This window comes from Lygodium microphyllum, chromosome 1 (genome assembly GCF_053477565.2).
Source record: "Lygodium microphyllum isolate KBCC chromosome 1, Lygodium_microphyllum_v1.1.10, whole genome shotgun sequence".
NCBI classification, from domain to species: domain Eukaryota; kingdom Viridiplantae; phylum Streptophyta; class Polypodiopsida; order Schizaeales; family Lygodiaceae; genus Lygodium; species Lygodium microphyllum.
Genome location: NC_141135.1, coordinates 154,964,715 through 154,991,630, shown reverse-complemented (window position 1 = coordinate 154,991,630; position 26,916 = coordinate 154,964,715). Strand labels below are relative to the sequence as shown.

Sequence of the window (26,916 nt, the reverse complement as noted above, 5' to 3'; positions counted from 1 at the left end):
GCCGCCTGTATCCCCAAGAGAAGTCTAGCGACCTCTCCCTCCTGTGGAAGGCAGGGTCTCTCCAAGCATCGCGTGCTCCTACTACTAGTAGAAAGACCTCCCATGGCTCCTACTCGTCTCCAGCCATGCCCTAGGAGTTTCTGCCTCTGCCCTGTTGGTCCTCTAAAGCCTCCAGGTTGTTGAAGTCTCCTCCAACAATCCAGGAGTCAACCTCTGGGAGTCCTACTGCGATCTCTATCCAGAATTTGCTGCGTGCCCTAACCTCAGTAGGGGCATAGACATTGAGGACTCCAAGGCACGAGTCCTCAATATCCAATCTGATCCATAGAACCCTCCCTGCCACTATCATCCCATTGTCTCGTACAAAGGCAGTGAGACTCGGGCCAATAGAGATGGATACGCCTCTACTCCTAGCGTGGGCACCGATGGTGTGCTCCCACTAAGTGTGTGAATTGCCCGGGAGTACCTTCTCTACCTGTTGGGCCTAGGCGGGAGTGAGCTTGTGCTCTTGTAGAAGTAAGATGTCGATCCGTTTGGCAAGGGCAGGCTGCAACTCCTGTCAAACAATCAACTTCTTAGAACCACGTGCCCCACTATAGTGGAGGCTATTCACATTCCAAGATACAACAAGGTGTAAACTCATAGGGAGACCTGTGACTAACTGAAAAAGCATTTGTTCGATGTGGAAGTTGCTAATGAAGAAGAGGAACTATGAGACATGCATATACGCTTTGCTGCCGGCCTGGCATGGGGGTGATGGATGTACCTGGTGATACCACTAGGACATCAATCAACAAGGTTGAGAGGCGAGACTCCATACATTGGTAGAAATGGGCCACTTGTGCCAAGGGCCACTCGATCACATCCATCGGTGCTATCCACTGCGGAGGGGCTTGAAAGATAATGCTCAGATGAGGGACCTCGACCCCAGCCTACACTAGTTAATGTCCATCATGCAATCTGGCCACATCCTCCTCTATTTAAATCGTTGTCTAGTCTCCAGTGTGAGAGGTCTGAAGGAAAAAGGTGTAGTTTGGTCCATCCAATGGTGCTAGTAGATGGACTTTGCCGCTTCTAGACTTGCGTACCACGAAGATTCCCACTCCAGGGGTAGTGGGAACTCTTTGCGCTCCGCTACTCTCAGGTGTAAGACCACGGCCCACTGCGAAAAAACTCTTATGGTAGCAGTTGCGCCTGTCTCGGAAAGTGTGACGGGCAGCATGGACGGATGAGCTGGTAGCTGTGTGGGGAGGGGAAGGGGGGCTAGACTGTCGATAGGTGGAGGATGTAGGTGTATGGGGCTCCTCACCTCCTCTGGGAGGGGGTAACTTGTGCTAGTAGGGATCAGGGGGAATGGTCGGCGGGGGTGATGGTGGGGAGGGGGAGGATCGAGGGATCGTGAGGTGGTTGGAGGCACAGGGCGGGTGTGGGGGGAGGGGACAGTAGCTCTGAAAGAGAGGGGGTGTGGACTAGGGTCGGGAGGGGGGGGAGCAACCGTGGGGAAGGGGAAGGGGTGGGGGGTGTGGGCCCTTGGGTGAGGCAGCCTGTGACGCCTCCATGGGGGGTGGATGTGTAGGTTTGTGATCCTGTCGGGCAGGGCGAGAAGGGGGGAGGAGGGGGGGGGGAAAGCACCGCGTGGTGCTTTGCCGGGGGGGGGGGATGATGCTCGCCCTCCTGCTCCCTGCTTCCATGGATGTGTTTGAGGGGCTACCTGCGGCCCCCCCCCTGCCGTCTCCCTCTCTGTTGTCTCTCTACCCGTGTAAAGCCATCCGTGTCCACTTGTGGGCCTGTCGGCGAAGCCGCCGTAGCTCCAAAGCGTGTGCACTCTGCTGCTTGGTGCCCAAAGTCATGGCAACGCAGGCACTGCCCTAGGTGCCCAATCATGATGACTTGCTGCCTGAAGGAGTGTCCGCCTGCCTCAATCTCTAGAAACTGTGGTATGTTCTTTGTCTCTTTCACTGCCACCCGTACCTTTGGGACTCTTGCCGTTGTCACTACGTCCGCGAAAGAGGCGGGAAGGGCAGTGTCGAAGAGCCGTCCAAAGTCTTCTACCAACTGGCAATACTCTATCGCCAGTCTGAGAAAGAGAAGGGTGGTCGGGTGTCTAAGGAACCTGTTGTGGAGTGCGAATGTCTCCACTGTGAAGACACTGTACCAGGGACCATGTAGATGACCCCCTTTGTGGAAGCATAGGGTGAATTGACCAGTAACTCACGGGCTGTGTCTGCCGAGACTCTGTGGCATGGACAGCTAAGAGCTGTTTCTTAGAGAGGACGACACGCAAGGTGTTTGACTGGGGGGCACTCACTGAATGCACCGGCGTCTGACTAGGGGTTTCCATTGTGCGTCCCTACTAAGAACCTACCAATCATGCTGCAGTGTTGTCGGCCGGAAGGGGGGGGGGGGGGGGGACAGGGGGGATGCTGCAAAGGAGGGAGCAACAAGGGGGGGGGGGTTTTCTGTTTTCTAGTGGTGGGTAAAGTGATGGTCTCCATTAGTGACCTGATCCGGCGGGTGGGGGCCTGACGGCTGAGCCACAAGGCGAGGGATGCAAGAGCTACGTGTTTGGGGGGGGGGGGGGGGGGGGGGAGGGGAGAGTTCCAAACGTGGGCAGTGCAGAGGGTTTTCCTGGCTGCTAGCAGGGCGAGAGGGGGGGTGTGTGGAGCATGTGAGAAAAGGCTGATGAGAGGGGCAGCCCGTCACGGTAGTGGGGTGCTCAATGTAGGGAGCGGCCCAAGGCGTACATGTGGGAAGAGGAAGGCGCAGTGGCAGGCGAAAAGGGGGGGGGGGGGGGGGGCGGATAGGCGGTGGGAGGGTAGCGTAGTGGTAGGGGGCCCAGTGGCGGATAGGCGGTGGGAGGGTAGCATAGTGGTAGGGGGCCCAGTGGCGAACAGGCGGTGGGAGGACAACGTAGGGGCCCAATGGCAAACTGACGGAAGGGGGGGAGGCGCGGAGGCGGCCAGGCGGTGGGAGGGCGGCGCAGTGATGGCTAGGGAGGGGGATGCGATGATGGTCAGAGAAGGGGGGAGGCCGAGTAAGAAGCCCAGAAGGACTTTTAGAGATGATCTCTAGCACCATTGAAGTGAAGCATGGATGTTCCCTCTCCCCTACACTCTTTGGACTCTACATCAACGAGATAGAAGATCGCGTCACGAGGAGGTGATTGGGTGGACATAGCAAGTGTATTGGTCCCTATTATGCTTTATGTTGATGATATTGGTCTCGTCCCAAAGTCATAGGAGGGACATCTTCATTCACTCCATGACTTTTCACTCCCAACGTGGATTGGCGGTTAATCTTGGAAAGACCAAGATCATGATCTTCCACACATCAACCCCAATGATGAGATCAGTCTTCACCCTAGGTGGAGGATAGGTGAAGGTTATGGATTCATATGTCTACTTAGGGGTCACATTCACCACATCTGTTAATTCACCATGGCACAAGTCGCAAGATATCGACTCACATGAGGATATGAAGCACTCGCCATGATGGAGAGACTATGCCACCAAGCACATTTCCAAGAGCTTTGATGATTTGCAGAAACCATCAATACCACATACGATTATGGAAGCCAAGTTTGCTGCACCCCCCATGATAATGGAGGCCCTTCTTTTAGACCATCAGCTTCAAACACAGAGTACGTGGCATGTATCAAGATAGACTACCTAGGAGATCCTTCGAGGCCTCTAGAAAGCTAGCTCAAGTAGGACATGAGACTTCATGGTATGCACAGGTTGAGCAATGGCTCATAGGATACAAGATTGACATGGACCACTTCCCCCCCTTTCAGTATGACCTTGACTCCCCCTTCACACACCTCTCCCTGAATGAACATAGAGAAGATGCTCTCGTTAGAAATCCTTATCCCTAGAAATTGGATAGATATAACCCATATCCTCATGTATATTGAATGATATCCATCCTCATGACCCTTTTTTGAGCTCTAAGAAAGAGGAGGGGAGTCTAAATTATACTATAGAGGTGATAGGTGATCCATATATAGCCTATGAGACTCAAACCATAGGCTCCTCTGAGAGTACCAACACTCACAACTCACCTTGCAATGCTAGTTTTCAAGATGACTCTAGAGCACACCTATCTTGAAAGGCTCCAAATTTTATGTATAAAAGTCACTATTTGGAAAAGCACTTCAACTATGATACATGGTTCTCATGTCTCCACACCATTTCATGCGGCCATGATGATCTCCTCCTAGTCATCTACTAGGAGATCATCATAACTAAGGGCCCCTTCATCTAGTGTCACTATCATAAACATATCCTCTATTTAGTGGTGTCTACACTCCTAAAGGCCCCCTCCTCCTAGGGTCAAAGCTTGGTCCCTAAATAGGAGGTCCACATAAGAGTGCTAGTGTATCCATATGTTGATGAGTAAAAGCTTCACTATAGTTCTTAGAACTATATTTGTGAGCAGTGACTCTCCATGGCTCCTCGTGCAACATAGCCTTGGGCAATCTCTCCTCAATTGCTCCCCTCATAGTGAATCTTGTCCAGCGAAAGTGGCACCCATATAGGCATATATTTAGACTAGGGACTCTCTCCATTATCCTCACCATATGTACATTGAGACAACGATTGCCCAATCTTTTTTTTTTTGCAAGTAAAATGTGGCTGATTATATTACTCAAAAAAACTGATTACATCGGAGTGCTCATGCTCAACAGACTAGCTGGAGCTGATGCAAAATCACAAATACATCATGTATACAAGCCTCTCAAGGCCGTTTGGGGGGGATGGGAGCAAGAAGCCATGGGGAGGAGGGGGGGGGAGGGGTATATCGCCAACTGGGATTGCCTGCCTGCATCACAAAAAATAGGTCCTGGCCGCCCCAAGTGCGCATGAAATGACAGTGGAGCTCTTGACTCGCCCTGCACCTAATCCCATCGGCCACGGAGGGAGTGGATGATGGAGGTCCAGAGCTCTGCTAATGTCACCTGTGCTGAAAGTCTCACTCCGCCGAAAGCCTCCTGACACGGCACCTTCTAGATATGCCATCCAGTAAGACTCCCTAGGATCTCCCATACCTCCAAGCAGTCTGCTGTGGGCTTTAGTACCTGGCGGATGGGCAGAGCCTCCAGGCCCACCACTACGCATGACCCTGCCTCGATAATGAATATCGTGTCTATCGTGTCCTGCATTACGGCTTCATACAGAAGGTGACAGTTCTGGCTGCCTTCCTGCCAATAGAAAGCTCCCCATGAGATACATCCAAGGTTTTTTTTTTTGCAAGTAAAATGTGGCTGATTATATTACTCAAAAAAACTAATTACATCAGAGTGATCATGCTCAATAGACTAGCTGGAGCTGATGCAAAATCACAAATACATCATGTATACAAGCCTCTCAAGGCGGTCTGGGGGGATGGAGGCAAGAAGCCAGAGAGAGAGAGAGAGATAATAAAAGATAAAATTGAAAAGAGAGAGGGAGAGAAGAAAAAAATGAAAATTAGGAGAAAGGGGGTATATCACCAACTGGGGTTGCCTGCCTGCATCACGAAAAATAGGTCCTGGCCGCCCCAAGTGCACATGAAATGACAACAGAGCTCCTGATGAGCCCTGGAATCACCCTGCACCTGATCCCATCGGCCACGGAGGGAGTGGATGATGGAGGTCCAGAGCTCTACTAATGTCGCATGTGCTGAAAGTCTCTCTCTGCCGAAAGCCTCCTGACATCGCGCCTTCCAGATATGCCATCTAGTAAGACTCCCTATGATCTCCCATACCTCCGAGCGGTCTGTTGTGGGCTCTAGTACCTGGCGGATGAGTAGAGCCTCCAGACCCACCACTGCGCATGACCCTGCCTTGATAATGAATATCGTGTCTTGCATCCCGGCCTCATATAGAAGGTGACGGCCCTTGCTGACTGCCTGCCAACAGAAAGCTCCCCATGAGATACATCCAAGGCTGGGTGCTATATGATGGCGAAGGATGTGGCATGCTCCTCTCTACGCGAGTTGCGCCTCCTCAAAAGACCAAAGGCAGTGCTTTGGGGTTTCCAGAGGCTGCTGTGTGCAACGCTTACAACCTCCCTCCTGCATCTGGGCAAGCCAACTTCCCACCGCCAACCCTCCATGTGCCACGAGCCATAAGAAATACGACATCCTCCTCGGCCTCCAGCTATCCCATAGGCGATGCCAGAAGGTCCGTTGGAAAGGACCCGTAATGCTGTGCTTCGCCCAATGCCTGCTGGATGACGGCGCCCAATCCATATCCTTCTCAATCAGTACATGTCTGCCAATCCTGGCAGTGTACTCTAGGAACTTGGGTGGCTTCTTGGTGACTGTAGTGGCCGGCCAGAGCCACTCTTGTGGATCCCACTCCAACTCATCAAGCGGTCTACCCTCCCAGATCCAAAGGCGTCACTCTGTGAGCTCCTTCCAGAAAGCATAGGGGTCCAGTTGCCATGTCTTCCCCTGAAAGCCCACCACTCGAATCCTCCTCTACGAAAGGGCGGCCATTCCCTCATCCTAGTGCCCTCTGTCAAGGGCCAAACATCCCTTCTCTTGCACAGTGAAGAAAGTCCCCTATGGGGTGCGGGCGTTGCCCACTCTACCTGCCACTTGTAGGGGGATGCCTGCTGGTGAAAACCTAGCTGCCCATAACTCCTCGGGCACAATCAGCTCTCATTGGGGGAGCAAGCCACTCCAGAGGTATTGCTACGTCTATCTCCCTTCTCCTCAACTCCACTCCTCTCTAGAAACCTGATACACGCTGCAGACCTCCTCGTCCGCCAACCAATACACCTCCCGCCATGTCCTAATGTTACGAGCCGAGCCGGCCTCCCAATCAGCCCATTGGATGTGGGGGCGCTCGCCGATCTGTGCCCCTTCCCTATCTTTGACTTGGGGGTTCTAGGTCACCGGCTGAGGGTCTATCTCCTCCTGGCAGCCTAGGGGGCTCTGGATTAGGGCCTTATGGAAGCCCTACCACACGTGGATTAAGCTATGTAGGAAAGGTGATTTGGGGGGGTTGATTTGGGCTGACGTGAAGATCCATCTTAGGGATGGCCCCCACTCACCGCCAAGCCTCGGTCTACAATCCTGAAGACCCTCCTGCAATAGGACCTTCTAGGTTTGCCCTCCTGGTATGAGGCTGTGGACTACTAGCTTGCCCAAGAAGGCCATACTCTGATAGTTTGGGTCTATGATCCCATGCCCTCCCTCTCACCGATGCTGTATGATGGTTGCCCATGCCACCTTGGCCCTGGAGTCCGTGCAACCATCTGACCCTGACCAAAGGAAGTACCACCAGGGCTTGGCTGGCTAGTGAGAGGCGAGCCGTACTCCAGTAGGTCAGTTTCCTCCGAATAGAATCAAGGACAGGAAAAAACTGCTGGGTAGGAGTGATATCGAGTCCCACCTAGAACCCTAGGTACTGGACGGTCTCACCCATCTAAATCCTAGGTGGACACCCCACTCCGTGCTAGAGTCCGGTTTTGTGAGGAACCCAACTAACTTTCGCTAGTTGATTTTCGCTCCCGCTGTAGAACAAAACACCTCAAGAGCCAGCCGCACTCTCTCCAGCATCAATTCATCGTCCTTTATGTAGAGTGTTGTGTCATTTGCATACTCTGAGTCCAACAACTCAGTCTCCTCTCTTATTGGAAGTCGGAGGCTGCGTAATCCGCTCACACGTGACTTGAGGAAGTGAGACATCGCCTCCGCAAAGAGTAGAAACAGGTATGGGGCCAGGGGAAAGCCTTGTCGAACCGATCTCTCCAGCCAAACTCCTCCCCTCACCTTCCGCCTATGAGAACCCTGCTGGTGGCCGATCTGTAAAGGGTGGAGACCCCCCGAATCCAAACCTGGGGGAATCCCAACCTCACCATGGTGCACTCTAGGAAATCCTAGTCCATCCTATCATAAGCTTTCTCGAAGCCCAAGAGTAGTACGGCCAATCTCTGCCCATTGTGCTGAGCCTACTCTGTTGCCTCAAAGAAGGTAAATACATTGTCTAGGATGCTCCTATCCTGGACAAAGGATGATGTCTGGAAGCATGGGGCATAGTCGCTTACCAATCATCTTTGCCAGTGCCTTATAGGCCACTGACAATAAGGTGATCGGTCTCCATTGGGAAAGCTCCAACCGGTCTCCCCCTTTGGGGAGAAGACTGATAAGACCTGCCGAAAGACTCCCTGGCATCTGTCCTGAAGTGAAAATCTCTTGGAAGGCCATCAGTAGGGAGTCCTTCACCACTTCCCAGTAGGTGGTGAAGAAGGCCTTAGATAGGCCATCCTGCCCCGAGCATTTCTGCCCATCCTGTGTATGGAAGGCCTCCTCTAGTTCCTTCTCTATGAAGGGTGACTAGGAGGGAGCGTCCCATCTCCTCTCTGACGAGGGACAGGATGTGATCCTAGACCTGCTGTCTACATCTCTGTCCTCTAGCTGAAGCTGTCTCCTGCTAGAAGAGGCGCGTCTAATAGTCGGTGGAAATCTCCATCACCACATCTGGGCTAGAACGAGTCCTCCCATACTGATCCCGAAGATTGTGTATCTACTCTCCTGCAGTGCGAGTCTGGTGCACCTAGAAGAACTCCCTGCACATCGTGTCCCCCTTTTGCACCCAGAAGGCTGCTGAGGTTCGGAAAGAGAACTTCGAGCGCCTGTCCTCTAGCCAGCAATGGTTGTTCAAGCGCGCACCTCCTGTACGTGGAGGGCGGGATCCCTTGGTGCCTCCTGTAATAATCTTTGCGTGTCTGCAAGGTTCCGTCGGAGTGCTCTCTCCTCCTCCCAGCTCTACTGCCTAGCCTATATGACTACCTCTTGGCAGATTCTGTTCGATTAGACTACGACCTCTGCAACCTCCTCTGCTATCCGGTCCCTTCTCTCCCACTGTCTGGTCCAAAACTGCTCTATCTGTCTTGCCACCTCCTCCCTCCTATAGATCGAGTCAGGGATCCGACAGGATCATGTGTCTAGGGTGGATGCTGGGGGATCAAGTGTCAAGAGAACCGGGAAATGATAACATGGTGCTTGGCAACTGCTCAATCTGGCCTCCACGAGAGCCTCCCCACTCAGGACATAAAACCTGTCCAACCTCTCCAACAAGGCTCCACCTAGATGCTTGTATCCCCAAGAGAAGTCCAATGAACTCTCCCTCTTGTGGAAGGCAAGGTCTCTCCAGGCATCGCGTGCTCCTATTGGCAGTAGAAAGACCTCCCATGTCTCCTACTCCTCCCCTGCCATGCCCTGGTAGTTTCTGCCTTTGCCCTGCTAGTCCTCCAAGGCCTCAAGGTTGTTGAAGTCTCCTCCAACAATCCAGGAGTTCACATCTGGGAGTCCATCTGCGATCTCCACCCAGAACCTGCTGTGTGTCCTAACCTCCGTAGGGGCATAGACACTGAGGACTCCAAGGCACGAGTCCCCCATATCCAATCTGGTCCATAAAACCCTCCCTGCCACTATCGTCCCGTGGTCTCGTACACAAGCGATGAGACTTGGGCCAATAGAGGTGTATACACCTCCACTCCTGCCCTGGGCACCTATGGCGTGCTTCTAGTAAGTGTGCGAGCTGCCCGAAAGTACCTTCCCAACCCGCTAGGCCTGGGTGGGGGTGAGCTTGTGCTCTTGTAGAAGTAATATGCCGATCCTTCCGACAAGGGCAGGCTGTTGCTCTTGCCGAACAATCAACTTCCTGGAACCATGTGCCCCACTGTAGTGGAGAATATTCACATTCTAGGATGCGGACTGGTGTTCGACATCCAGAGGCTGCCTTGCTGTGATTTGGGATCTATTCAGAGTATGACACAATCTCCAGCTCATTACCCTTGCCCTAATCCTTGAGGTACAGGAGTTCGAGGTACAGTATTCTTTCACTGCATAGTGTGTTTGCTTCATGAGCATCGTATATTCAGTAGTCATATCACTTCATTCATTCACTGTGTTCATTGTCTCTGAGTTACCCCAACCCTAACTGTATTCTTTTATCAGTTTGTGCTTTGTCGTTTGTTTTTGTTTATGTTTCTGTGTTAGGGTATTTCTTTATAGAGGGAACCAAGGAGATGCTAAAGAAAATGCTTCGAAAACATAATAAAGAGAGGAAACCCCTCAACACAACCATCCTCCAAGCAAAGAATCTAATGAATGACACCAAGGATACTAGTAGGACCTACAAAATCACCACACAAGCAACAAAGGACTTCTAAGGAAAAAAGGAAAAGACCAAGAGGTTATAGACAAAGACATCAATGGAGAGCTAGTATAACACAACTATGGGTTTTAAATTCCCTCTTACAAGCTCAAGGGTACTATGCAAGAAATCATGGGTTATGGTTGCCCAAACTAGTTATGGAACCACCTCGGTCATGCTATACCAAATATAAACGAAGAGATAGCCCAGAAGATGAGCGAATTAAGGCAACAACACTAACTACAACCCTGGAGGACAAGCAAACCTCAATCAACCCAAAGAAAGACCTAGAGCCTACAACTAAGCAAGAACTATAGCCAACACCAACGAATGTAGTGCCTTACGGAAGAGAAATGGCTGAAACACTAGACTCCCCAAAATAAGAGGCACTTGACTCATTGCAGCCTAGCAATGTTGCTCAATATGACTTAGAGAAACTGCATGAGGAGACCAAAGAAAAAGAAAACAATGATAGGTAGTGGAGCAAATTGCAATGCAACTAATAGACTTGCCCCAAGTCTCCTACTTCCGAACCTTCATTGTCCAAAAGAAAAAAAAAACAAGAAACGAAAATAGCAGCAATTGTAAGCAGTTGCAGACATACCAAAGTAGAGCACATGGACAACAACGAGAAGATGATAAACTTGCCATGAAGTCAAAGTGCAAAAATTTTCACACTTGCTTCTCCCAAGAATGATAAGCCTAGGATACTTCCAAAGACTATAGATTCAAAGCAATAATTACCACCGCCAATTGCTAATAATGCTCAGTCTATCAAAACTAGAACTCCTAATGCCCAATCAAAGATGGACACTTAGTTACAATCACGAGTTGCAACTACACTTGTCACATTCGATAAGGAATAAGCCTTGGTAGTTACGTTGCACCAAGATATGAATAAGGACCTCAAAAGTACAAGCAATCCAACACCTGCCAACCAATCATGATCATCTAGACCCAAACTTCTACTAAAGCCCAAATCAACAATTAGAACTCTTAAGGAAATGGCAGAAAAGCAAGCTTGCAATGAGAATAGAAATGATTTGAAGTGCCTTATGGAATTAAATGCTAGGCTGAGACTATTCACTCGCGTCTATGTCCACACCAACATGGGCACATTGCCAAAGGAACACAAAGAATATCTAGCATGGCCACTAATATGGACACATTGCCAAAAGAACATGAAGAATATTTGGTATGGCCACGGACATGGGAGGAGAAAGAACATCTTAGTGAACACCACGGTAAGCTTCTATACAATCTCATGAGACACATCTATAACAAAGAAGCCAAAGAATATAGTTTAACTTTCACATTCCATGAAGTCATTTGCCAACAAAACCTATTCGAGATACAAGAGCTATAGAACAATAGGCAGAGAAACAAAGCCAATTTGAGAAACATTGGTAGTAATCAAGCATCAATGGTCGAACTGGGAGGTCAGCAAATAACTTGGAAGAGAGGAGCAATATTGCAATCTCAAAGGGATCCAACATATGTAGCCCCTATTTGCTTTCATGTACTTGCTACTTTGCGAGGCATAGATTTAGTTGGATCAATCCTAGAGTATCCCCTACTTGATAAAATCCTTACAAATTAGAAGCTACATGTGGCTAGTAGGCTTGGGTAAGCAATAGTATTGCTTGACATGGCAAAATATTTGTCTTTGCTAATAAACCTACCATGATTCTTCGATGCCTCTGCTACACTTGAATATAATCCTGACTTCTACAACTAGCTTTCACCAGCTCGGAGTGGTGGATCCATAGTTTATGACTACGTACATAAATAAAATGCACTTTTAATAGTAGTATATAGATAATATGATAAGCATGTAAAGCACTATACACCCCATATAAGCAAGGCTGTCAAGCTAATCCAAAAGGACCAGACTCAACTCAACTCAATCTAAATAAGTGGCAGTGCTTCCACTCAAGCTCTTCTGAGAGGGCAGCCTTGCCTAAGAGACCGAGATAAGGTAATTTCCTCCGTGATCCCTCCATTTAGAGCAATACGAGCCACAACTCCTTGACTAATACTATCAACAAGAGAAACCATGCGGGGACGGAATCCCATTGTAGACAATAATTGCCGCAAAAAAGACCAACTAGCATGATCAAATGCCTTCTCAATATCGAGCTGAAGCATAACTACTTGCTGGCCTGAAGCTTTAGCATAGTCAATTCCCAATTGAACATTCAAAATGTTATGCATTATATTCTGACCTTTAACGAAACCATATTGATGTGGATGAACCAGGTGTGGAAAAACTTTCTGCGATTTGTTGGCAATGATTTTCGAAAAGATTTTATATAATGAACCCATAACAGAAATGGGTTTCCATTGTTTCAAAAAGGTTGGAAAGGGAACCTTGGGCAACAACAGAATGATAGCAATCTTCCAGTATGATGGCATCATGCTAGAATTCCACACTTGCTGACACAAGCGAGCCAATGGGTCTTTAAGCTGTTGCACATTAGCATCCTAGCCAGGAATTTTCCTTCGAGGCAGGTGGGACAGCACTTCTTCCACTTCATCTTCTGAAATATCAACGTCCATTAAATCCACCCATTCTAGTTTGACCTCGTTGCTAACCAACTCACAAATATATTAGCAAATAGAGTGAACAGCATTAGAAAAATTCTCTTGGGGACCCAGCAAGGACTTATAAAAGTCAACACACATACGAATGATGGAGGCAAGATCAGTCACCATAACACCCTGTTCATCCAAACCCATCTCTCTCTCTCTCTCTCTCTCTCTCTCCACGAAGAAGTTTGAATTAAAATGGCAATAGCTGTCATAAAGCCAAAAGGCTAACCAAAGAGCACAATACACGAACAAACACACTCTAAAAAGCTATCAAGCAACAATCCATAAGAGTGAAGGAAGGGGATCATGAAGATGGTGCAATGGGGGTGCATGACCAGTCTCCATGCATGGAGCAGCCACCTCTCTAATCATGAGGCCAACTGAAATCATAGAAAAGATCTGCCATAATAGCAAGCCTCACACTCATTCCACATGGCCACAAATATGTGAGGCAGAATCAAATATAAAGGCATTTTTTGTCCACCAAATGCACCAAAGAGCAATCCATCACATGAAGTGAAAGAGGTAAGGATGATGAGAATGAAACCTAGCTAAAGAAGACATCATGCCAAGTACCCAAGAACGCACTGTGATTCTTTGACCGATCAACAAGATCCACTCTGGAAATGAAGTCCCAAACTTGTCTAGCAACTAGGCAAGAAATAAAAAGATAAACCAGTGTCTCACCAAATAGTACAAAAGATACATCTACCCCAAGATATCTTGCGGGCCCGTAGCACATTGCCTGTTGGGAGACCTCAATGAGAAGCCTCCAAAGAAAAACTTTCCCCTGGTAGGAAGCTTTGACTTCCAAGAGTGAAGCAAGCGATCCCTCCACTTAGCCACACTGTCATACACCGACCAAACTTTAATAGCTTTTTCAGTAATCCATCTCTTATCCTCCACTATTTTGTGGTAAATTGGATTAGCAGATCTCTCTCTTTTTTTTTCGTGAAGATAATTGAATTAAGTAGAAAATGTTTTACATCAGACCATCAGGTCGGCTTAGAACAAATGGAAAAAAAACAATCATGAAGGAAAGTCTACACAGACTCTAACACAACTATCACACTGAAAGCACAGCTAGTGTGGAGTGAACAGTGTCTAGCCAGGGAGTAGCAATATCAGGAAGAACCAGGTTAGTAGACACTATAGAGGTGATTTACCACAGCACTAAACCGCGGATTCGGGCCATATGACCATGAATCCCAGATATAGGATTAAAAATGAAGGCATTCCGAGTTCGCCAAATATGCCACAAGGCTGTTTGTCCATCTGAGGAAATGGAAAAGGCAGGAATAATCTAAACTCAAAGAGGCCATGGAGGCCATCTTCCCCAAAATCCACGAACGAGCTGAAATCCAGAGACGAGTCAACGAGGACCGAACTCGGAACACAAAACTCCAAATCCGTCTTGCAACAGGGCAGGAGACAAAAAGATGAAGCACTATCTCATCACATGTAGTACAAAAAATGCATCGCTCTGCAGAGATCTTACGAGCAAGCAACACATTCCCAGTAGGAAGAGCCCCAATAAGAAGCCTCCACATAAACACTTTTCCCTGATAAGGAACCTTAGATTTCCAGAGCTGGATGAACCTATCTTGCCACTGCTTTTTGCCTTCCCAAATGCGCCATACTTTATTTGCCTTGACTGTGACCCATCGCTTAGCCTCTACCATCTGATGATATATCTGATTGGCCAATATTTTCTCGAAATCATCAGGAACCACAAACATCCAATCACGCCAGGGAGACAAGAGCTATAATGTAGGCTAAGGATAGTAGCTGGTAATTCTGTTTTGTATGGTTGTCCAAATAACATGATACCCTCTAGGCACCCGAAAGTGCTGGCGAATACACCGAAATGAATAAAGACGGGCTTGTCCCGAAATGACACCATCCTAGACTAACTGCAACCCCAGCCGAGCCATGTGGTTAAACTTGTCTCTCTGGAGATCTTTGTCAGGCCAATCCAACAACCTAGAAGAGGCCAGTACTTCGCCTAGGAGAGAATTCTCCTCCTTATGAGAATCCAAGGGGTGCCAAACCGAGAAACGTAACATCGCCTGCCAAGATGCGATCATATGGGAAAGGAGAAAAGACTGAGAGACCTTAATAGATCTTGTGGAGTTAAGCACATGCCACCAAGAAGCATGAATAACAGTGTTACCATGAGAAATGCTAGTCTTTTCTAAAAAACATTTAGCTATATCTGTCCAGGGATGAGTCTGTAGACAAAGAGCCTGCAGAAGAGCTAACCTCAAAGCAGCCATATGAAAATTAACATCCAATAGAGCTGCTCCCCCCATCCTTTTAGGAGTAGTCACGTGCTGCCATGAAATCCATACCTGACCCAGGTACCTTTCTTCTTCCATAACATGAATCGGATAGGTTGGACCAATTCTAGTAGGGACTTCTTAGTCCAAGGAAGCAAAGGCAAGAAAAACAAAATCATGCTAATCATAATTCATTGTGCAACTTTGAGTCTGACATAGAGAGGCCAGCCTTGTGACTTCCAGTACATAAACCGGTCATGAATACGAGATGCCATCCAATCCAACAAGGCACGGGAAGCCACCTCCACCCCAATAGGATACTCTCTCTCTCTCTCTCTCTCTGATTAAGAATGCACATAAAGATTAAGAATGACTTATAGGCACAAATGCTGTCCGAAATGCACACGCTGAAAACTGAAATGCTGAATGCTGTAGATGCCTACAAATCTGAAATCTTAGAGCTGAGGGAAGAATTGAATAGATTTAAGAAAAAAGAAATGAACGTGCAATGAGAATTACAAAAAGAGAAAGAGGCTTTGAAGGCATGTGAAAGGGAGGTTCACTCATGGGCAGAAGCGGCAAAGACAACACAGAAGCAGATAGAAGAAGCCAGCCCATAGATTGAGGTAGTAAAAAAGAATAAGGGAACATCAAAGAACGAAACTGAAGTAATGAATGCTACCTTGGAAGAAGAGGCTAGGAGATGGGCTAGGGTTTTACATGTACGGGTGGTAGGATGGGAGGAGAAGAGCAGCCCATAGGAAGATGCTAAGACACTTGCTGACAAAATTGGGGCTTCTGATGTACCTATCGTCAGTGCTTGGATAGTGGGGAAAGAGGACTCTAAGTCCAAGGCTCTAACTCTTTGCTTTGGAGACATAGAGAAAAAAAATTCCTTCCTCTCCAAGAGGAGAGCCCTCAAGGGTGAGAAGATTTATTTGGATAAGGACCTTACCCCAACACATATAGCGCATCACAAAGAACACATGCCCAAGGTATTGGAGGCTCGCAAAGAGGGAAAGTGGGCTGTTTATAGGGATGGATGAGTCATCATCACTAACAAAAGAACTTCATGACCGTATGAGGCCTATGAGACACTTCGGATGTCAATATGGAATTGTAATGGAGCCCTAGGCTTGGATGCTGGTTACTTTGAAGATAGCTTCCGAAACATAGATATAGCAATGTACACAGAAACACACCAATGTAAAGGCAGCCGACTACCAGACATGCGGGGATACAGGTGGGAAAGTGCATTTCGTCGAGTAGCTAGAAAACCAGGAAGCACTAGGGGTTCTGGAGGTGTGGCCATACTATACCGGGAAGACCTCAAAGGGATAGTGCAAGTAATGAAAAGAGATGATGATGCATGATATTTATGGATTAGGATACATGCGAGAAGACCATGGGATATATTCATCGCAATATGCTACTTTCCTCCTACAAATTCTACCTATGCCACATGAGATGGATTACCCTTTGATGTACTTTATGAGGATATCATGAGATATGCTAGCATTGGGGACATATTATTAGTAGGAGATTTCAATATACGCATCGGAAATAGACAGAGTGACTTTTATATGCATGATAATGCCATGTTCAAAGAGATCGACATAGATGAAATAGGCCTACGCAGGAGAGCCCAAGATAAAGAAGTGAGTACCTATGGAACACACCTATTGACTTTGGGAAGTGCACATAGACTAGCCATCTTTAATGGTCTACCACAATGGCTAGGATTTGACAATTTGACATGTTGGAATCACAAAGGAGGGGCAAGTACTCTGGACTACTTGATAGGCTTACCAACATTGATACCAGACATCCAAAAATTTAAGATATCTAAGAGACCAATTGGCATAGCAGGAGATCACGCTATTTTGACACTCATCCTCCCTTGTGTACATATGAAACATGAAACACCATGCCTCCCTAAACATCCCAAGTACTACTTTACAGAAGACACCTCACACATCTGGCAGGGGTGTTGATACCGATATTACTTTATGCAGATGATATTGTTCTCATTTTAGATTCACCGGAGGGATTGCAGTGCCATCTAGATGTTTGCACATCTTCTATAGAGATAAAGACCTCACAGTGAACCTTGGGAAGACCAAAACCATGGTTTTCAATACTTCAGCAGCATGGGTGACTAGATCTATGTACCAGTTCACATTTGGGGGAGACATACTAGAGCATGTGAGGGAATATGTCTATTTGGGAGTCACCTTCTCTGGCCCACGTTTTTCATTGAGAGGGGCATCAGAGGCACGTCTGGCATGTGGATATGCAGCACTAGGGGCACTCAAGAGTCAATGTGCTCACATACAGTTCTAGGAGCCCCACACCAAACTTTGGTTGTTTGACACCCTAGTCACACCTACATTACTATATGGAGCAGAGGTATGGGGTTGCAGCTTGTACCACAGGCATCTTAGGCCACTCACTGATCAGATTGGAATAGAGAGGGATTATTATGATGGTTGGGATAGCGTGGAAAGGCCATTGATCATGATGATAGCACGCATGATTAGGAGTAAGCCCTCCACCCCACATCCCATTGTCAAAGCAGAGCTAGGGGCAACACCTATAGTTACGGAGGTACTCTTCACAACAGTGACCTTTTGGCACAGACTATGGGAACTTCAATGCCATAGATACTCTAGATTGGCACTAACCTCATCTAGACAACTAGTAGCTGGAGGCGAGAAGAACTGTTGGTTTTCACAGATGACTATTTGGATAAGCCTACATGGTTTGGATATTGATTGTCTTCCACCTTTGGATTATAGCATTGACTGCCCTACACTTTCTCTCAGCCGATCAGAGTTGAACCAGGTGATCAGAGCTGATATCTTGAGGATTGAGACAGCAAGGACATGGATCCATCCACCACTCCCTCTAGGATCGAGGATAGAGTTCTACATGAGTCATTTCTTGTGTCTCTCTGATGATGGTTTCACTATTCGGCCAACATATATGGACACTCATCTCTTCCATAGCGTACGGGTTGCTATCGGACAGATTCGCACCTCCTCACATAGGCTTCAGATGGAGACAGGCAGATGGACAAATACCCTAGCAGAGGATAGGACTTGCCAGCTCTGTGGTTGAGAGCCTGATGGAGGAGCACTACATATGCAGATGCACAGTATACTATGACATACGAGGATGGTACCACTGCCTCTTCCGTGATGGATTTGGACCCCTTCGTCGCGTCATGGAGTACGAGGACTAGAGATGCCTAGGTCTTTTCCTCCTGGAGCTCGAGAGGCGCGGAACTGCACTACTGCGAGACAGGAGGCCAGCTCACCCAGAGGTACACACACAGAGAGCAGTGACAGACTTCTTCTACAGAGTCGACCCTACTGACACTACCAACCTAGCAAAAACAAAGCCACCCCACTAGACACCTTATAGGCCACACCGTGGTGTCACATTGGATAGAGCCACTTCCCTTCGTCGAGCACGACGACCCCGTCTACTAGGACCACGTCTGAGGAGGCCACACCAGAGTCGGATTAGAGCCATTATCACAAGATACCGTAGACTCACCACGAGGCATATCAGTGAAGCAGCTAGGGACCGCATCATAGCTGAGATCATATATAGATCTAGAGATCAGCTACAGCCCATAGTCCCCACCACACTTTTGTACATGGTTCTATCAGATCTAGTTCTCCTTTCCTTTCCTTTTCTTTTCTATCGATGGAATAACACTACACATGGTTCAACCCTAGTATAGTCCCATCATATAGTTATTTTCAGTATTGTTTCATAGGCCACCCACTTATTTGTAATGTTATCTTTACCTTACTGATGAGATGACATTCGATATGGATGTACTCTGGATTTTGTCTCAAAGGCCACATTGGCCTTATGTAAACGTTAATCTCTCTCTCTCTCTCTCTCTCTCCGTAATGTTTAATTATATTAATTATGAAAAAAGCACAAGACAACAAGATTACAAAATGCAGAGTGGCTCTAGGACATCATATATGAACTAGATACAAGGGATTAAACAAGCACAAAAGGACGAGCGTGCAAGAGGCACTCAGGGATTAGAGAAAAACAAAAGATGAAGAACTATGATGAGACCCTTGTTGGGCCTTTATGGCCAATGTCTCCAATACACCATCATCATAGATGTCACCCAAAACCACAAAGGGGTTGGAACATTGATGGTTGGCCTGCAAGGAGGAGGAAAAATCTTCATGGTGGGAGGTAGAACCTGGATACTTACGCTCCCATGGAGTAATGACTTGGCTAGCAACATCAAAGGCTAGTTGACCTAGATGGTCAAGGGCACGTGGTGATGAGTGGCTTAACTGCCGCTGTAGCTACTATACGGATGGCTATGGATCCTTAGAAATATCAAGACGTTGAGTAGAGAGCGCATCCAACACAAAGTGTATTGAGAGGTGTGGAAGAAGAATATTTACAAGACTAAGTATGAGGCATATATACAAGGCCGATGTGTGTGAACACACTTAGGATTACTGGGGTGCCTTTTTCCCTTTTTAGGAGGTTTTCTTCCCCGGCATGCTACTCTAATCTTCTCAGCTCTCTCCACTATCACCCCTCTTCATGTAGTTATTGTGTGTGCAATGACTATCTAGAAGAAATCGGCAAGTTGACTAACATTCCCTTCTCTATATGGTGCATGTGTGTAATAATGATGTATGGAGTCTTTGAACCCCGACTAGGAACTAACCCAAGTGGTGCTAGTCTTGAGACTCCATGACTAGTCTGAGGGAGGTGTCTCCTCCAAATAGCATAGGATAACTAGTTTGAATTGTGCTATAGGCTCTACATCTACACATATATTGCTTCTTGCTCTCCACCTTCTGGCATAATCTACAAATCCACTCAGCTTTTGGAATGTGAGTCTTTTTCTCTGCCATGACTCTTCTATTCCTCGTGTGAATGACACAATTACTCATTACAAAAAAAAGAGAGATCCAATAAAGCAGATATTCTTCCTTGACAAGATTTTTTTTCTTGGCACATTATGATTTCTCATACAAACCATCTGTACTTGTGGTCATGTGCACTTCTGAATTTTGCGTTTTCGTAATTAATACAATTATCCTTCACAAAAAATAGAGAGATCCAATGCATCAGAAATATTTTGATATCGTTCCGCTCTGTGGGGAGCATTTTTCATGTGCCTAGAGTGTACTGTGATTTATGGGTAATGATTTCAGACTCCATGCTTGTTTGGCAACTCTTTCCCAACCTAGAGTTGGAAAGCCCTTGGCCAGATTGGAAAATTAATGATTAGTTGATCTTACAGCAAGCATCTGCAAATAATATATAGCATTTGCTTATTAAGGATCATGCATGGTTGATAGATGAGAAAAATTCCCCATGGGATCTACACAAGGCTAGAGCTTGGTGGAAATCTATGGTGGTGGGGGGTTGCCTTAGTACAGCCATTTTTGACATGCAAACTGTTAATTTTGTGAATTTTGGTGGATAGTCTCCCACTTGCTGCTATCCTCATAAAATGGGACATTTCGAATGGCTTCTACTTCTCTCGTGCTACAGTGGAGGAGTCCTCTTGTCATAGGTGTCTAGCATGCCCAATCACATGGTGCATATGGTGTTTATTATCTCAAGTTGGGCGTTTGGTTGCTAGAGGTCCATGCATCCAGGGGATTAGGTTTTTGGCAACCCCAAACTGGAAGGGTCCACGCAACAATATGTTCTTGTACTCTTTCACTTTCTACAGGTCGGGGGCTGTTGGCATAATTGGACTACCTGGAATGTTTTCATTTTATATTCCACTTCGGAGTGCACAGTCACATCAGCCATTTGTGAGGTCTCCTTCAGTGGCAATTGAGTACCATTAAGTATGTGGGTCTTCTTACTAGGCATGATTTGGCTCTCTTGTGTGCTGCTGTCTCTACATACCATCTCTGATATTCAATAGTCATGTGACTCTTGTACTTTCTATACTTACAAAAAAGGAAAAAGTGGTGCATACTCTCTGTCCATCCTATCTGAGACCCAAATTGCTGTATGTGGGCCATTACGAGTATCCATCTAGACAAAATATCTAAAGTGAGCATGTCCTAAACATTCTGGTGGTCAAGTGTAATTTTCCTGGAAAGAAGTGCTTAGTTTCAAAGGATTATTGTCTGCTTGTGAAGACAATAGAGCTGAAAGAACCTTCAGCAATTTGATTGCTTTGCAAGATACAAGTTGACAACCCCAAATTGATAAGTGATCGTTCAATGGAGGCATGTACACTAAGCATGAGAGGTCACAGCATCTAAAATATTCTTTGTTGAATAAGTATATCATCCCCATGTTACCTCAGTTTGTCTTCTAAGCCCTTCTTTTGTTTTAATGTTGCTGCAAGTTTCTCTTCACTTTGCTGAATTATCTTAACCAGGGCAGATGCTGGTTGATCGGTGTTTTTAATAGTTTGTTCCAAGGTGGTTCTCTGTATTCCACAATAAAGGCAAATGCCAGATTTTACAAAACTGTTGAGGCGTGAAACAGTTTCAAAGAAACTACTTGTGTACACTCAATTTAAATATTTGTTTACTGCAAAACATGATTCTATGAACTATATATCATCTCCAATATCTGCAAACTGAATTCATAGTTGGCAGAAAAGATTTACTGTTCACCTTCTCTTGCTCCTCAATCATCTTTTCTTGCAGTCTCCCGTTTTCATTCTTTAGACGCTTCACATCATGCTGAAGAGTTTCACACTCCTTTACAAAGAAAAGAATTTTCTCAATTGTCCTCTGGATCACAGAACGGTTTTCTATTTGTCTTGCCTGTAGTGAAGAACCTCGCCAGGAAATTGATAAAACTGCAATGGTTGAAAACAAAAAATCCCATTAGATTGTCATAAATACATTTAGAGCACGCTATAGATTATGTATAATAATGAAATGACTGGTACTCTATGCAGTAAGGAAGTCAAATCAACAAAGTTCTTGTGATTTTCAACACGATTGAGCTGCTATTGGCCCGTGTGTGTTTTGTGTGACCCTCTTCCATCTTCCCCATCCTTCTTCCTTCCTTCCCTCCTCTGGCCAGCCAGCCCCCTGCCCTCTCCTCTCCTTTCTCACTTTCCTCAGACGTCAGCCATTTGCTCTAGCCCACCTCATCTCTCCTTCATGCCTAGCTGAAACCAAAGGTCAGCCACACAGAAGACCAAAAGGCGAACAAGACAAAAAATTGTGAGAGCTCTCCTGCCCATCACGTCGCTGTGCCCCCGCCCGTCTGATCGTAGTGCCCCGCCCCGCCCCGTCTGTTCCTCGTGCCCCACCGGTACAGCGCCATCGCTAGCGACACCCCCCCTCGCCATCGACAGGAACAGCACCACTCTCCTCGTCATCACTTGCGCCCATCCCTCTCGCCTTCGCCAGGGCCCCATCCCCAGCTCCCTGCGCGCCACCTGCCCTCGCGCCGCCTGCGCCCACCCTGCCCCCTCCGCCTGCGCCTATATACCCCCCCCCCCTCCCCGGGCCTATCTTTTTCCTCCCCTCCAAAACCCCCGCGTGCTGTCTTGCTGGGAGGCCTGGCCCTCTCTCAGGCTGCCACACCACCACCATTGAAAACAGAAATCCCCCCTTCGCCATCGACAACCCCCCTTCCCCCTCCAGTTGCTCCCTCCCCCTACAGCAACTCCCCATCCAGTAGCACAACAGCGTGACAGGTAGGTTCTCCCAAAAGGGACGTGCAATGGAAACCTATGGTTAGACGCCGGTGCACTCAGCGAGTCCCCCCCATTCAAACACCTTGCGCGTAGTCCTCTCTGAGGAGAAGCTCTTAGCCGTCCAAGCTAAAGAGCTGGAGCTAATGGAAACAGCGATTTATGGTCAGGTAGTAGGACATTCCCAGCCAGGGCCCAGCTTCGGGGGTAGCTTCACTCCACGCTGCGCATCGGCACAGCGCAGATCATGGAGGCGGTCCTATTGGGCCAAGGGATCTTCATGGTCCGCCTCAGCTTGGCAGACACAGCTCGCCAGTTGGTGGAAGACTTTGGACGGCTCTTCAGCACTGTCCTTCCCGCGTCCTTCGCGGATGCAGTGACAGCTGTAAGAGTCCCAAAGGTACAGGTGGCAGTGAAACAGGTCAAGAATATCCCACAGTTCCTAGAGATTGAGGCAAGCGAGCACTTCTTTAGGCAGCAGGTCATTGTCGCTGGGCAACTAGGGCAGTGCCTGCGCTGCCGCGACTTTGGGCATCAGGCAGCAGTTTGTACGCGTTTTGGAGCCAAGGCAGCTCCACCCACAGGTCCGCAGGTGGACGCTGACGGTTTCACACGGGTCCAGAGATGACAGAGAGGGAGACGGCAAGGGGGGGCGCAGCCAGCTCCTCAAACCCAACCTCTTCAGCAAGGTGTTGGCGGGCAAGCGGCCCCCTCTCCGCAGACACTCCACAGTTTCCCCCCCCCCCCCCCAAAACCCCGTGTCCGCCCCACCCGACAAGACCGCAACCCCCCACATTCTCCACATGCGCCACAGATTGCCTTGCCTGAGTTCCCACAGGCCCCTCACCCCCCCCCCCCCCCCCCAAATCCCATGCCCCCCCTCCCCCCACTGACGTTGGCCCACATCCCCCCCTTGCAAGGGCCACCACCCCACTGGCCACATCCGCCATGCATCTCCCGCCATCCCACCACATCTCGATCCTCTTCCCCCCCCATCACCCCCCTACCGAGCATCCCCCTGATCCGCACCCAGGTCAAGTAAGCCCCCCTAGACCCACCCCCCCTCCTCCCACAGGAGGTGATGAGCCACACACACCTACCTCCTCTGCACACCAGCAGTCTTTCCCCTCCCACAGAGCCACCAGCTCATCCGCCCCTGCCACCCGCCACACTTTCCCGAGACAACCACAGCTGCTACCACAAGAGTTCTTCCGTAGTGGCTAATGGTCCTACCTGCGAGTTGCGGAGCACGGAGAGTTCCCACTACCTCTAGAGGTGGGGATCTTCGTGGTTCGTAAGTCAAGGAGAGGCAAGGTCCACCTACTAGCACCACCCGATGGACCAAACTACGCCTTTTTTCTTCAGTCATCTTACTCAGAGGAATGGACGACCACACAGATTGAGGAGGAGTTGAAGAGTCAGGTGGCGGATCACATCTCCCAGTGGATGGGAGATGAAGGATTAGCACTGTTTACACAACAGTGGCCTGGTTGCATGATGGACATTAACTAGTGGGCTAGCACCAACATCCCGCACTTGAGCATTATCTTTCGAGCTCCCCCACAGTGGAGAGCGCCGAGGGACGTGATCGAGTGGCCCCCGGCACAAGCGGCCCGCTTCTACCAGTGTACAGAGTCGCGATTTTCAGCATGGCTGATAGATGCATTGATAGTACCACCTGGAGCATCTATCACCCCTATGGTCCGGCCGAGGGCCACCATGCGGGACTGGAGATCACCATCCTGACCGGCGGCAAAGCGCACTTGAATGCCTCACAGTCTCTCCTAATCATCTGCAGCATCCACACCGAACAGATGCCTGTTCCGTCATTCACAGGTTTCCCCATGAGCTTACATCTTGCATCCTGGAATGTGAACAGTCTCCACTACAGTGGGGCACGTGGCTCCAGGCAGCTGATTGTTCGGCAAGAGTTGCAGCCTGCCCTTGCCGGACGGATCGACATCTTGCTTCTGCAGGAGCACAAGCTCACCCTCGCCCAGGCTCAGCGCGAGTTGGGAAGGTACTTCCGGCTAGCTCGCACACTTACTAGGACCAGGCCATAGGTTCCCATGGCAGGAGTGCAGGCGTATGCGCCTCTATTGGCCCGAGTCTCACCACTTGTGTACGAGACCACGGGACGATAGTGGCAAGAAGGGTTCTATGGATCAGATTGGATATTGGGGACTCATTTATTGGAGTCCTCAATGTCTATGCCCCTAGAGAGGTTAGGGCAACTGCAGGTTCTGGGTGGAGATTGCAGCTGGACTCCCAGAGCTGGAATCCTGGACTGTTAGAGGAGACTTCAACAACCTGGAGGCTTTGGAGGACCAACAGGGCAGAGGAAGAAACTACCAGGGCATGGCTGGGGAGGAGCAGGAGGCAAGGGAGGTCGTTTTGCTTGCAGTCGGAGCACATGATACCTAGAAAGACCTTGCCTTCCACAGGAGGGAGAGGTAGTTGGACTTCTCCTGGGGATACAGGTGGCTAGGTGGAGCCCTGCTGGAGCGGTTGGATAGGTTTTATGTGGGAGAATGGGGAGGCTCTCGTGGAGGCCAGATTGAGCAGTTGGAAGGTACCACGTTATCCGATCACTGCCCGGTTCTCCTGACACTTGACCCCCCAGCATCCGCCCTAGATACACGATCCTGTAGGATCCCTGACTCGATCTATAGGAGGGAGGAGGTGTCGAGACAGATAGAGCAGATTTGGACCAGAAAGTGGGACAGGAGGGACCGGATAGCAGAGGAGGTTGCAGAGGTCCTAGCCGAGTCAAGCAGAATCTGCCAAGAGGCAGCCGGACAGGCCAGGCAGTAGTGTTGGAAGGAGGAGAGAGCACTCTGGCGGGACCTTGCAGCCACGCAGAGATTATTGCAGGAGGCACCAGGGGACCCCATCCTCCACGCACAGGAGGTGCACACACGTGCAGCCATTGTTGGCCTAGAGGACAGGCGCTCGGAGTTCTCTTTCCGCACCTCAGCAACCTTTTCAGCGCAGAAGGGGTCATGATGTGCAGGGAGTTCTTCCAGGTGCACCAGCCCCGCACCGCGAGAGAGCAGATACGTAGCCTTAGGGATGAGTATGGGAGGACCCCTTCTAGCCCTGATGAGGTGATGGAGATTGCCACCAACTATTACACGCACCTCTTCCAGCAAGAGACAGCTTCAGCTAGAGGACAGAGATGCAGACAGCAGGTATGGGATCACATCTCGTCCCTCGTCACAGAGGAGATAGGACACTCCCTCCTAGCCCCCTTCAAAGAGAAGGAACTAGAGGAGGCTTTCCATACACAGGATGGGCAAAAATCCCCGGGGGAGGATGGCCTCTCTAAGGCTTTCTTCTCGGAATTGGTGAAGGACCCACTAGTGAGGGATTTCTAGGAGATCTTCACCTCAGGACAGCTGCCAGGGAGTCTCTCGACAAGCCTTATCAGTCTTCTCCCCAAAGGGGGAGACCGGTTGGAGCTCTCCCAATGGAGACCGATCACCTTATTGTCAGTGGCCTAAGGCACTGGCAAAGATGATTGGTAGGCGATTACGCCCCGTGCTTCCAGATATCATTCATGACACACAGACAAGCTTTGTCCAGGATAGGAGCATCCTAGACAATGTATTTACATTCTTTGAGGCGACAGAGTGGGATCAGCACAGTGGGAAGAGACTGGCAGGATTACTCTTGGATTTCAAGAAAGCTTATGACAGGGTGGACTAGGATTTCCTAGAGGGCACCATGGTGAAGTTGGGAATCCCCCATGCTTGGATTCGCGGGGTCTCCGACTTGTACAGATTAGCCACCAGCAGGGTCCTCATAAGCGGAAGGCGAGGGGAGGAGTTTCAGCTAGAGAGATCGGTCCGACCGGGCTGTCCCCTGGCCCCATACCTGTTCCTACTCCTCGCAGAGGCGATGTGTCAATTCCTCAAGTCACGTGTGAGCGGATTATGCGGCCTCTGACTTCCAGTGAGAGAGGAGACTGAATTGTTAGACTCAAGAGTACGCAGACGACCCACGCCTCTACATAGAGGACGATGAGGTGATGGTGGAGAGAATGAGGCTGGCTCTTGATGTGTTCTGTGTTGCAGCGGGAGCGAAAATCAACTGGCAAAAGTCGATTGGTTTCCTCACAGACCCGGACTCCAGCATGGAGTGGGGTGTCCACTTGGGATTTAGATGGGTGAGCACAGGGCAGACCTTCTTATACCTAGGGTTCCAAGTGG

The 26,916-nt window shown here is 48.8% G+C and overlaps 1 protein-coding gene across 1 annotated transcript in view; it reads right to left on the bottom strand.

Annotated features, from left to right (window-relative positions):
* Nucleotides 1–26,916, bottom strand: part of LOC148041857 (uncharacterized) — a 184,734-nt gene that overhangs the window by 27,651 nt on the left and 130,167 nt on the right. The window contains exons 13-14 of the mRNA XM_087688807.1: nucleotides 21,669–21,856; nucleotides 21,348–21,478 (exon numbers count right to left, since the gene is read on the bottom strand). Of these exons, the coding sequence (XP_087544933.1) occupies nucleotides 21,348–21,478; nucleotides 21,669–21,856 (319 nt within the window). The remainder of the gene's footprint in view (nucleotides 1–21,347; nucleotides 21,479–21,668; nucleotides 21,857–26,916) is intronic.